The sequence below is a fragment of the Ochotona princeps genome, chromosome 22 (genome assembly GCF_030435755.1).
Source record: "Ochotona princeps isolate mOchPri1 chromosome 22, mOchPri1.hap1, whole genome shotgun sequence".
Lineage (NCBI taxonomy): Eukaryota > Metazoa > Chordata > Mammalia > Lagomorpha > Ochotonidae > Ochotona > Ochotona princeps.
Genome location: NC_080853.1, coordinates 11,034,834 through 11,046,896, shown reverse-complemented (window position 1 = coordinate 11,046,896; position 12,063 = coordinate 11,034,834). Strand labels below are relative to the sequence as shown.

The 12,063-nt window shown below is 54.2% G+C and overlaps 1 protein-coding gene across 4 annotated transcripts in view; it reads left to right on the top strand.

The window, feature by feature from the left end:
* The window catches only part of TOX2 (TOX high mobility group box family member 2), a 102,716-nt gene that overhangs the window by 23,857 nt on the left and 66,796 nt on the right, over positions 1-12,063 (top strand). The window contains exon 1 of one of the 4 annotated variants that reach the window (XM_036497128.2): positions 4,888-5,025. The exons of the other annotated variants lie outside the window; for them this stretch is intronic. Coding sequence (XP_036353021.2) covers positions 4,903-5,025 — 123 coding nt within the window. The 5' untranslated portion in view covers positions 4,888-4,902. Of the gene's footprint in view, positions 1-4,887; positions 5,026-12,063 lie in introns of those variants that run through there. 4 annotated transcript variants of the gene reach the window in all.

Genomic DNA, 12,063 nt, shown 5'->3' with positions numbered 1-12,063 from the left:
GGAACATCCCTCAGCTCTGTGCTGCTGCCTCCATGCTCTGGAGGAAGGAGTGATGTGACCCATGGATCCATCACCGTTCCTAAGCTCTTCATGCAATTGTTATGTTAGATCAAGGCTACAGTGTCTCAGCAACTCAGCATTTCATCCCCATTGTACAGATAAAACGATCAAGGGGCCACTGTGCCTTTGGCTGCTAGAACAAATGTAGCCAGAGATGTTAGTTCATACAGATCTGACTGTAAATTGGCTGGGGTGGGGTGCACCAACCCTCGCGGTGGGAAGTCAGACTGAAGTCAACTCACTGCTTAGAGCCTCGGACTCCCCTCCTGTAAAATGAGAACTTGTGCCATGCAGGTACAGTGGTCAAATGAATTCTTCCAGGTGCTGTAGAATTTCTGTATGGTGACCATGGTGATACACTTGATGTTGATGGACCACGTAGAGTCTGTCCAGAGATAGCCACCTTGTATAGTAACCCCATCAGGAAGGGACTGTTACCCCCATCTTTTTAAAAAATACTTATTTATTTTTATTGGAAAGTCAGATATACAGAGAGGAGGAGAGACAGAGAGAAAGATCTTCCATCTGCTGGTTCACTCCCCAAGTGGCTGCAACGGCCAGAACTGAGCCAATCTGAAGCCAGGAGTCTGGAGCCTCCTCCAGGTCTCCCATATGGGTGCAGGGTCCCAAGGCTTTGAGCCATCCTCAACTACTTTCCCAGGCCACAAGCAGGGAGCTGGATGGGAAGCGGGGCTGCTGAGATTAGAGCTGGCGCCCATATGGGATTCTGGCACGTGCAAGGTGAGGACTTTTAACCACTAGGCTATCGTACTGGGCCCGTCTTGATCTCTCTCTCTCTCTCTCTTCTTAATTTAGTTATTTTTTATTAGAAAGATAGATTTAGAGAGAGAAGGAGATACAGAGAGAAAGATCTTCCATCTACTGGTTCATTCACCTAGTGGATGCCATGGCTGGAACTGAGCCGATCTGAAGCCAGGAGCTTCTTCCGGGTCTTCTACATGGGTGCAAGGTCCCAAGGCTTTGGGCCATTCTCTACTGCTTTCCCAGGCCACAAGCAAGGAGCTGGATGGAAGCGGGGCTGTTGGGATTAGTACCGGTGCCCACATGGGATCCTGGTGTTAGCAAGATGATGACTTTAGCCACTAAGCTATTGCACCGGGCCCTGTTATCCCCATGTTGAGATTGACACACAGAGGCTCCATGGGGATGTAACTTTGAACCAGCAAGGACTGGAGCTAGGCCATTGTTGGTCTGGCCCCAGAACCTGGCCATTGTCCTTGCCCATCCCTCTGGGAACAGTTCTACACTGAGAAAATAAGGAAGCCTGGGCTAGCTACCTCTATGGCCCAGAAGAGAGAGGATGAAAACAGAAATATCTTTCCCAACAGGCTGTGGCTTTGCCACAGGAAGCTGAGTCATCGCTCAGCTTTTGAACCATAACCATCGAACTGCTTCTGAATCTAAAATCAAAATGAAATGAAAAAAAAACTGCTGAGTGTTCTTAAGATGGAGGGGCCCCCCTCTCTGGCTCAACCGCAAAAGGAGCTGAGCAGAGGGTCTTGTGGAGATGAGACCCCCTCTGTCTTGGAATAAATACTTAGTACAGAGCCAAGAGCACAGCATCTGGAACCCAGTTCTACACGCTGGAGTTTGCCTTGTAGAGGCTCAGTTCTTGCACCTGCTCTGGCCCTGCCTGCCCTTGGTGCTGACTCCCGGGGTGAATGAGTCATCACTGGGAAGCTGGTTTGTGACCTGTTCCCCAGTAGCTACCATCACTGCCACCCCAGAATGCTGCTTCCCTGCGCAGGCTGCACAGTCACAACCACAACCTGTCCCTGGGCTCGGCTCCAATGGACGACCCCTACTGCAGGGAGATGAGAGAGTTTGTAAATGATGGCTGCAGAGCACCAGGAGTTCCTGTGCTTGTTGCCTGTCATCCTTACTCTGCCTCTCAAAACGCTGCTTCCCTGCTCCATTCAGGCCATCCCCGTGTGGGTTCAGGTTAGGGTTTGTGACTTCAGTGAGGCGCATTCTGCAGAAACCATCCTTGAAGTACTCCCACCACCATCCTGATTCTTGCTTTTAGTCATGTATTCCACATGTTACATAGGATAGTCAGCAACTTTGTGATGGCTTTGCTTCATTTTAGGTTAATGTCAATATTCTAAGCATGTTTAAGGTAAGCTAGGCTAAAGTCTGATGTTTGACAGGTTAGTTGTATCAAATGCACTTGAAATTTTATGTATTTGTATGAGAAGCAGAGAGTGCGAGCCAGCTCCCACTTGTTGGTTCGCTGCTCTCCCATATGTGAGCCACCACCATTGCTTCTCGGTGTAAACGAACAGGAAGCTGGTAGCAGGAGCCTGGAGTCGAGCCAAGGTTCTCTGGGTGGGATGCAGGCCTCTTTGCCTCAGGGGTCTTTACCTGACAGGCTAAATGCACTGAATGCATTTTAACTTAGGAGAGAGAGATGGAGTCAGAGATGGAAACAGAGGTACAGGTGGACGCGCAGAGAGCTCTCCCCCGCTCCCCCAGATGCCAACAGTGACTGGAGCATGCGTTCCCCTCAGAAGTCAGAAAGTGTCTGCCCAAATTCTGCTTCTCCTTTCAACCCCAGGTCACTGGATGCCTTTCCCCTGAAGCCCTGCCTCTGACTTCAGACCCTTAGCTGTAAGCAGTTACTCGCCCCTGTGTGTGAGGTGGGCAGCCTCCTCCTAGGTCAGGTTCACACGTTGCTCCAGGGAGTGGAACTGAGAATGCTCTGGAGTAGATGAGTGAGTGGACGGTCACCAGAGGACATCCCTCTTCTGTGACAATCACACCTATAGCTTGCCAGGCTCTGATGAGAGCAAATCTAACATTTGACATGGTGTGGTGTCTTTCCACATCAAATGTGGGCCATTTTTCGTGGCTGCGTTGTCTTCCTCTGTGTGGAGAGCCTTGATTGATTTCACCAGTGCAGTGGTGTCATTCCTGTTTTCTTGTGAATAATGTGCAATAATGTTCCTGTGCGTCCTAAGCATGTACAAACATTCCTGGACAGCTTCAGCCTCACCTGTTTCTGCATCTTCACCGTGTCTGAGATGTTCATCTTTCCTGGTATCACAGTGCAATAACTCAGCCTCTTTTCCTCTGTAGATGACTTCCAGGTGCTTGGCTCTTGGCCACAGGTCCGTGGACCATGTGTGTGTGTGTGTGTGTCCTCTTTGTCGAGTGCCCACTGCATGGCAGCCCTTGTGCTTGGAGCTGGGGTCCAGAGTTGAGGAGCAGGGGTGGTCTTGGCCGTCAAGGAGCCAGTCACAGACTTGGGAGGAAAAAGAGCAAAAAACAGAAGCAAAACCATCAAGACAAATGGACAGAAAACTGGGGCTGGTGAAGTCAGAGGAGCCCTCTCCTGGGAAGAAGGAGGTATTGGAGCAGAGCTGGAAAGAGGAGAAGGCGGTGGTAGGAAGGCCTGGGGGAAGGGCATCCAGGCCAAGGCACAGCCTTGATAAGGTGCCAAGGCGCAGTGGTAAAGCACCTTCTTTCTGGAGCCTCGTCTAGCCCCCCACTCCACTTTGGCTCCATCTTTTCAGACACATTAGTCTCTGGCCCCAGTACCAAATGACAGGTACAGTTTTGGGCTCTTGCTCCATTCCCTGGTTTGCTCAATTAGGCAAAAGTTCCCCAGGCTCTGTACCTTCTCTTAGCCCTGTGGTCCTTCTCTACCCTCGTGCCCTCTGAAATGTCCAGAAATTGGAACTGGCTTAATAGCACTTAGCACAGTACGTGACACTCAGAGGTACTTAGTGCCATGGCCCCATTTTACAGCTGGAGAAACCAAGGCCCAGGGCATTAACTGCTGCAAAAGCAAAGAACTCTTAATCCAAGAATCTGAATCCATCAGAGCCCCAATTCAACATGTGCTAACAAGAGAGCTAACAAGGCTCCTGGGGGGACCCTAGAACCTCAGACCAGCGCTGTCCCCAGCCCCCTCTGGCCTTGTGGTGAGCGATCATGGCCCTGACCTGCTGGCTTCTAAGGAAAAAGAATGAACCAGCAGGGGAGGCTCCTGAGTTTTTATTTGAAATTCCAGATGTAATACACGCTTGTGCAAAAGAAGAAAAACAAAAAAAAGAAAGAAAAAAAGCAACTGAAAAATACTTCCTCCTCCTACTCCCTTGCGTAGTTACTATTAACAGCTTGGCATCTTACAGTGCCTAACCCAACACACACACACACACACACACACACACACTTTTCTGGAGGTAGGACCATGGTGCTTTTTTTTCCCCCAGTCAGTTCCAAATCTGTACCTGTGGGCCCTCTTCTTCCCATCACAGCTCAGATGCGTGGCTGCCTCAGCATGCCTTCAGCCAGAGCCTGGCTCTGGACCTGAGCTTGCCTCTGCTGCTCTGTGACAAGTGCCAGGCTCGGCAGCATGTCTGTCCACACCGAGACTTGGTTCTTGTGCTTGGAAATCTCCCTGCCGAGGGGAGAGGCATGCAGGTTCCCTGTGTTGTCAGGTGCTGCCAGATTGGCTTCCAAAGGCCCTTCCCGTGCAGCCTCTGCTCCCCAGGCACTGTGTGTGAGCCGGCAAGGCTCTTAAACCACATATGCTGAGGACCTGCGTTAGGTTCCAGGCTGTATACGCTTCCCCCTTCCCACTCCCTGGGACCCGGCGTGGCGGCTGTCACCAGCCACTCGGAATATACAGGCCCAGATTGGGATGGGAGACAGATTTTGAAAAAAAGAGGTTGAAGAGCTGTTTTTTTCATTTCACCTTATAGGAACGGGATGGGGGGCGGGGGCGCTGGGCCTGCAGCCAATAGAGGACCAAGAGTTGTCAGGAGGGCTTATAAAGCTTGCTATTTCTGGCATTTTTCTCTTTCTCTGCTGATTATGCAGCAGAATCGCAGAGAGGCTGTCGCGGGTGCCTTCTCTCGCTGCCTGGGCTTCTGTGCAATGAGACACGGGCTGCTTCTCTCGAGACGCCGGTGCATTGCAGGTGCCTTTCTGCAGAAGGTAAGCAGCAGGTGCCCACCGCCTGGTGGGGTGGAGTTGGTCAGGCCCTCTGTGCCGGGTGCAGAGGGCGATGGAGGTGGGGGCAGATTGGTGCCTGTCATGTTCTGGGGGTCTAGCCCCGTGGTAAGCAGCGCCTTCTTGGAAGGGAAATCTGAATGTGTTAGGGATTGGCTTCTGGAGAGCAAGGTCAAAGTGTGATTTTGGTGTCCAGGGTGCAAGCTTTTATTCACTCCTTGCAGAGGCTGTACAGGTGTGGGGTGTGGGGTTGGCTGATTCAGACCAGAAGCAATGAGAGCAGCGATGGCGCTGGCCCCTGACGTCCGGAAGTCAGGAGATGTTGGCCTGAGTGGGCAGGGCCTATGGAGCAGGCAGGAGGAGCGCAGAACAGGCAGAGATGTGACCAGGAGTGGAGTCTGGGCTGCCTGTTCCAGGGGACCTGACGTTGGGATGCTTAGTAACAACTGCTGCCCATTGGGCAGCTTTACCTTCACCTTTGAACTGGTGTAGGGGCTTTGGGCAAGCACCAACGGGGCTGTCTTGCACCGCCCCTTTGTAGAAGCAAAGGCAGTACCTAGTGGGGAAGGACCAAGTCTTAAGTTCAGGTGGGAGTTGGCTGAGCTAAGGCAGGTGTGTGTGTGGGTGGGGGGAAGCCCGTTGGCAAACATGGCCCCCAGTAGACCAGGAGACCCACTCCATTCGTGGCTCCAATTCATTATCAGCCACGCTGACAGGCCTGTGTGGTGCACGTGTGTTCCTGACGTAGAAGTCACCTGCTCAGTGAGCCTTAGAGAGGACTGCCTCTGCTCTGCGCCTGAAAGGAACCCAGATGTGCCTGGAAGGCTCTGGAGTCAGCTGGCCATTGTGGAAAAGCAGCTGTTGAGTACCTGCTGTATTGTAGGGTAGGTGCTATGGACAGCTTTGAAATCTCAGCTCTGCCACAAACATAGCCTGTGACACAGGGCAAACTGCTTGAGCCAGCTGAGTCTCAGTCTCTTCATCCATTAAAATGGGTACATTGGGATTCCTTCCCATGTGCTGTGATGATGATATTTGCATGCGTGTGCACAGACACACATACACACGTGCTCCCACCCTTTGGCTAGTGTGTGGGAGGGCCACTGTAAGTATTGAATGAATGGAAGAGTGAATGACCCAGAATGCTAGCAAGGCTCGGGAGAGAGACCAGTGTGTTTGAGTGCCCATGTGGGACATGGCCAGGGAGCTCACCCCTTTGCACTTACAGTCAGAAGCCCGTGTTCTCTTTCTCGGCTCACACCCAGCCGAGACTCTTCTCTGTGTCTCTGGTCACATCCAAGGGTCCCCAGCTGGGACAGGAGTTCGTTACCAGCAGTACTAACCTTTGTAGGCTTAGCCCTTCCTAAACAGCTTGCTGAATCCTGGATGTCACATTGGATCAAGGTCTCAGGAAAAGAGCCAAGCTGTAAAGGAGCGTTGAGCCTGCAGCATGGTGACCTGCTCCCTGAGGGTTCTGGACTGGAGAACAGCCACTCCCCTGCCTCCACGCCTCCCTGCTAACCACCTGCCTGCAGAACAGAGGCTGTGAGCTCTGACCATGTTCCTGTGTGCTATGTGACTCCGGGCAGGTCACCCCACCTCTCTGAGCCAGGCCTTTTTCACCTGCATGGTGGATGCTAAGAGGATTGCTGTGAGATGGGGTGGATGGCTTTGCTGTGCGGTGTTCTCCCTTTCCCAGGGGGAGGAAGCTGGGGGCTTCTCTCGGAAGGCCAGGATCTCTGTAGCTCCTAGGAGCCGGTGTACTGAGGGCCCTGAACTCAGGAAGAGCGAGGCTGCCGGGAGTTTTGTCCTGCTGCCGTGACCTCGTTAGCTGTTCTGAGGCTGGTTCTTTGCTCTGTTTTAGTCTCTGATTGCCTTAGAAATCTGTGGGGAAAATGGGGTGTGTGAGCCCCTGAGGAGGGTGGGCTCTGTGCTCAGAGTAGATCCTCTTACCGTGATCGATTGGCACCATCCTCCCTGTACGAGGGTCCATGAACCGGGAGCAGAGGAGGTGGCCACACTCAGACTCACCTCCTCCATCTGGCCCCTGGGTGCCCGTGCTTACACACACATGTCGGAGATATGCTGTGGCTGCTCTTGTTCGTCTAAGACCCCGTAGAGCCTCCTGGAAGGTGAGCACTGGGGTCCAGTGGTCTGGTGCTCAGTCCTCCCTGTCTGGGCATCTCGCTGTGAGGCTTCAGAGAGCTCACCTACCTGCTCTGGGGCAAGTTTGCTGGAAAGAACAGCAGGGCCCTGGCAGCAGCCCCTGGATGATGCGGGCACTTGGCCACAGGAAGGAAGCTTGGCCTTGTGCGTTCTCACCCACAAGGAATGCGTCTGGAAGGAGACAGGGACTCGGAGTGGCCCGCTCTTGACTCCCATCCTCGCTCTTGTACTGCCATCCCCCGATGCACTCACCTGAGTACCCTTGACTGTTCACGCCCGGCTTTGGCTTCAGGTATGGTCCCCACCCCCACGCCCGGCCCCTCTCTCTGCTGGCTCCTGCACGCCTCTGCCTGCCTAGCTATTGCCTCTGCTGTTGGTGCAGCTATGCCCCCTCCACTGGCACCTGTTACCTGGCTGACGTTAGAGCCTCCTCCAGACCTCCCTGGCTCCGCCTTGCCCACTGCAGCTTATGGGATCTCTGTGAAGCTGATCACATTCTGTGGGCTGTTCCTCTGACCTGCAGGGGCTGTTCAGTGCCCTCAGGATGCCCACATGGAGGGTGGAGGCACCTCTGCTCTCACAGAGCTTCTGCTTCCTCTTGCATTGCTGCCCTGCTACCTCCCAACGCTCCTCATCACTGACCAAACCCCAGACCTTGGTTCAGAAGCTGCCACCTTTATCCGTCGGAATCCTGGTGTGTGGTGCTGACATGATCCTGGCATCAGACGTGTGGTCCTGACATCACAGGTGTGGTCTGACATCACAGGCATGATCTGACATCACGGACATGGTAATGTCATCACAGGTGTGGTCTGACATCACAGGAATGGGCTGACATCACAGGTGTGGTGTGACATTGCAGGTGTAGTCTGACAGCACAGGCATGGTCTAACATCATGGACATGGTAATGTCATCACAGGTGTGGTCTGACATCTTTCCAGAAGCCTTTCTGACGGTCCTCTGGCCCAACACCCCTTCCTCATGGTCTCCCTATCAGTGTTGTGACCAGGTAGCTTGCACCTTTGTTGTCCTCATGTCTGCTGGAAGGCCACAGGACACAATGTCTGCCTGGGAAACATTACCAGGGCAGCAAATGCAAAGAAGCTTCCATAAAAGCTCCCCTTTGTTCTGGACAGGCTGTCTTAGGGTTCTTGGCCTGTGGTTTGGTTTAGCAGTGTGACCTCTAATAAGTAGCCTGAGCTGCCTGGGCTTGGAGGTCAGGAGAATTCCAGCTTGCCAGACAGTGTGCGCTCCCAAAGCTTGAAGTGATTCAGTGAGCCCCTGTGTCTGCTCTGAGCAAACCCGAGAAGGGGCCAGGCCCAGTGGCCCCTGGTGCCTGAGGAACCCTTCCCCCTTCCCCTTCTCTTCTCCCCTTCCCTTCCCCCAACCTCAAACAGGGCAACGTGAGGCGTAGAAACCACAGGAAGGAGCCGCAGGCCTAGCGGATGTCAGCTGCTCCGAGGCCCCGCATGGCGCAGCTCACGCCTGCCCTCACTGGCTCCTGCAACCGCAGCATCAGATATGCGGTGGAAAAAGTGCTGGCTTCCTCTGCTCGGGGAGGGCAATCTCGGTGCCATCTGTGGGCCTTGCCGCATCCCCAGGTGCCTCGCTGGCCGCTGCTCCTCCTCCCATGTGCTTGCCCTGCCCATCTTGCTGGTTCCCTCACCACTGAGGGTCAGGCTGGCAACCCTCTGCTTTCAGGTGGCCTGGAATGCTTGGTTCATTCCCTCACCTCCTTCCAGGCTTCACCTGTCTGCCACAGCCTCAGTGAGGCGCACCCTCATTAGACCTGCACCTCCTCCAGCCTGGCCCTGCCAGTCCTTCACCTGCCCTTCCTCTGCCTTCTTGCGCAGTTCCCCTTCACACGCTATGCCAGGTCCATGGACATGTGTGCCAGTGGATAGAAGTCACGCTGACCATCGGAGAAAGCTCAGGCTGCGTTCGGTGGTATGTGGAACTCAGGGCCGAGGTGTCATGGTCATGGGGATTTTGGCATTGCTGTTCACCTGGGATGGCTGGAAGCCTTGGCAGACCCTCAAGGGGACAGCTCCTGGGCTAGAACAGGCTCTGGCAGTCTGTGCTGTCCTGTGTAGGAACGCGCAGCAGCGCTGGGAGTTGGGCTCTGAAGCTGCACTTTGCTGGGTCTGAACCCAGCCCTCTGGCTTCCCTGCAGTGGGACTGTCCGCACTCCTTTTCACCTGTTGCGGGTTGTTAACCCATCCTGCCCTGCTGAAGTGTAGGCCCTGAGGATTCCACGGAAAGCTGACCAAGGTGAATTCCACAGGGCTACTGGCTGCATGTCGGTTTCCCCGTGTGTGTGTGAGTGGGCTTCTTTTGGTTTTCAATTAAGTGGGAAAAGCCAGGCTTGACTCTCCTTCTTTCCAAGAGTCAGCCCCAGGCCAGATAGCCCTTAGCTTCTTGCAAGATTTTCCATGAACCCATTTTGCAGGTGAATAAACAGACCCACAGAGCAGAATTTCCATCTTGCACATGGCTGCCTGAGTCAGTTCTTTTTTTTTTCTTTCAAAGATTTATTCATTTTATTACAGCCAGATATACACAGAGGAGGAAAGACAGAGAGGAAGATCTTCCATCCGATGATTCACTCCCAAAGTGAGCCGCAACGGGCCGATACGCGCCAATCCGATGCCAGGAACCAGGAACCTCTTCCAGGTCTCCCACGTGGGTGCAGGGTCCCAATGCATTGGGCCGTCCTCAACTGCTTTCCCAGGCCACAAGCAGGGAGCTGGATGGGAAGTGGAGCTGCCGGGATTAGAACCGGCACCCATATGGGATCCCGGGGCGTTCAAGGCGAGGACTTTAGCCGCTAGGCCACGCCGCCAGGCCCTGCCTGAGTCAGTTCGTAAAGTACTCATCGGAGGAGAAAGTTGTTCCTCTGTGGAAATGCAGGGTGCCTCACGCGGCCCCCAGACCCTGCATTCCATGCTCTCCCTGCCCTCCTCTGCCTACTCCAGCCGCTTTGCTCTCCTCCATGGGACGAACTTCCTGCTTGTTGACCCCAGGGCCTTTACATTTTCTGCTGCTTATGCCTGGAATACAGCCATGAGCCATGCTCATCACCTAGCGGCTCCTGCTTTTCTGGAAGCCTGCCCCTTCCCTCCCCCCACCAGACAGGGCCTGGCATGAAGTGGGCACCCAGGACCCTCTGCCGAGGAACGAAGGTGGGTCCTAGGAGTGAGGGCCACAGAGCGCTCTGGGCCCCTGGGGATGGCTGGGTGCATGGGGCCTGCCTCCGCAGCCAGATGCCCGACAGGGAGCACCAGAGGAGGAGCAGGTGCCTTCTCCATTGTGGTTACACTTGGCATGTCCAGTGCACCCTCGTGCCCTGCCGTGTTCCATGGCTCAGTCCCCTCGGAGAGCCACCAGGGTATAAGGACACACTAGGTGTGTGGGGGGATCAGCCCAAGCGCTGTGAGACCTTGAGCGGTTTCCTTGTACTTTCACAGCCTCGGTTCTCTCATCTGTAAAATGGGCACACAGAGGGATCATCTCTCAGGGAGGACCTAGCACATCTAGGCTTGGTGTTTGATTCGGCTTGAAACTCCCATGTCCAGAATCCACAAAGCTGCTCCCACAGCTGAGCCAGCGTGGCCAAGGTGCCTGGTGGTCTCCCCGTAGCCATGTTCCGCTGCTGGTGCGTGGCTGGGAGGAGACAAATGCTGAGACTCTGAGCTCTGGCACTGTGTGGACTCTGAGACCCTGTGTGTGTGTGTGTGTGTGTGAGAGAGAGAGAGAGAGAGAGAGTTTCCTGGTAGGCAGCTGGGGTGGGTTTTCCTGGCCTAGGGGCAGAGGGGAATGTGGGAGGCAGAGTGAGCCCAGGTACTCAAACATTTCTGCTGTGCATTTGAAAGGGGACTTTTTTTTTTCAATTCTTATGAATCATCAAAAAAAAAAAAAAAAAGGAATCAGAAGGAAGTGTGTGCCGAGGAGAGGAAATTAGGGCTGTAAGCTGTGTGAGTCACCCCGTTTCTGACTCCTGGGCGATGCCTCACTTTTGGCAGCGTTCATTCATCTCAGAGGTTCCGCGTGCAGGGTTCCACAACACTCACCAGAGTTGTCGTGGTTTTCTTCAAGCCCCAGTGCTACTTCCCATTCTAGCCACCAGTGAGAAATTGTGTGTTGGAATTGCTGTCGTGCAGTTTTGGTTGCTAGCACTTTCTTCGGAGTTTCTTCCCTGTATCCCATATCATATGCCGCTTCCCCACCCTCCCCCAATCCCTGCAGCCCCTGCCTGCCCTGATCTTCTCCAGCTAGTTGCCCACAGGAAGGCCGAGGGCAGTTCCTAAAATGCACCTTGCGTCCTGGGCTTCCATGCTACGCCAGGACTGCGAAAGCCCCTTCCCATGGTGACCCTTGCTGCCTTGCTGCTTGGTGAACGCCCACCCCCGCCACTCTGGGACCAGGCCTATTGTTCTCACTGACAGCGCCTGTCCATCTGTGGATGCTCTTTCCCCTGGCCTGTCTGCTGCCATGCGGCCTGCAAGTGGACCTGTGTCAAAGCCGCCTGTTGTGTGAAGCCGTGTTGCACAGCTCATGACCTTGTCCCTCTCCCAGGGTCTCTGGCCTGCTCGTATCCCTCTCAGTGTACTGGAGGACAAGCCCTGCTGGGCACCACCCCGGCAGCTAGAGCCAGAGGACTCTGAAAGGACTCTGGTCTGTGTCTCCCCGACTTGTGGCTAACTCTTGGCTATTTTCTGTGTCAGCAGTGGTGTGAAATGTCCCAGGTGCATTATAATCAATTGATTTCATGTACCTTTTTCCACACGCCGCTGGACCAAGCATCCCTTTTTTGCCATGGATTTATTTTGGGGTGGGGGGTGTTGCCTCTCAGATGA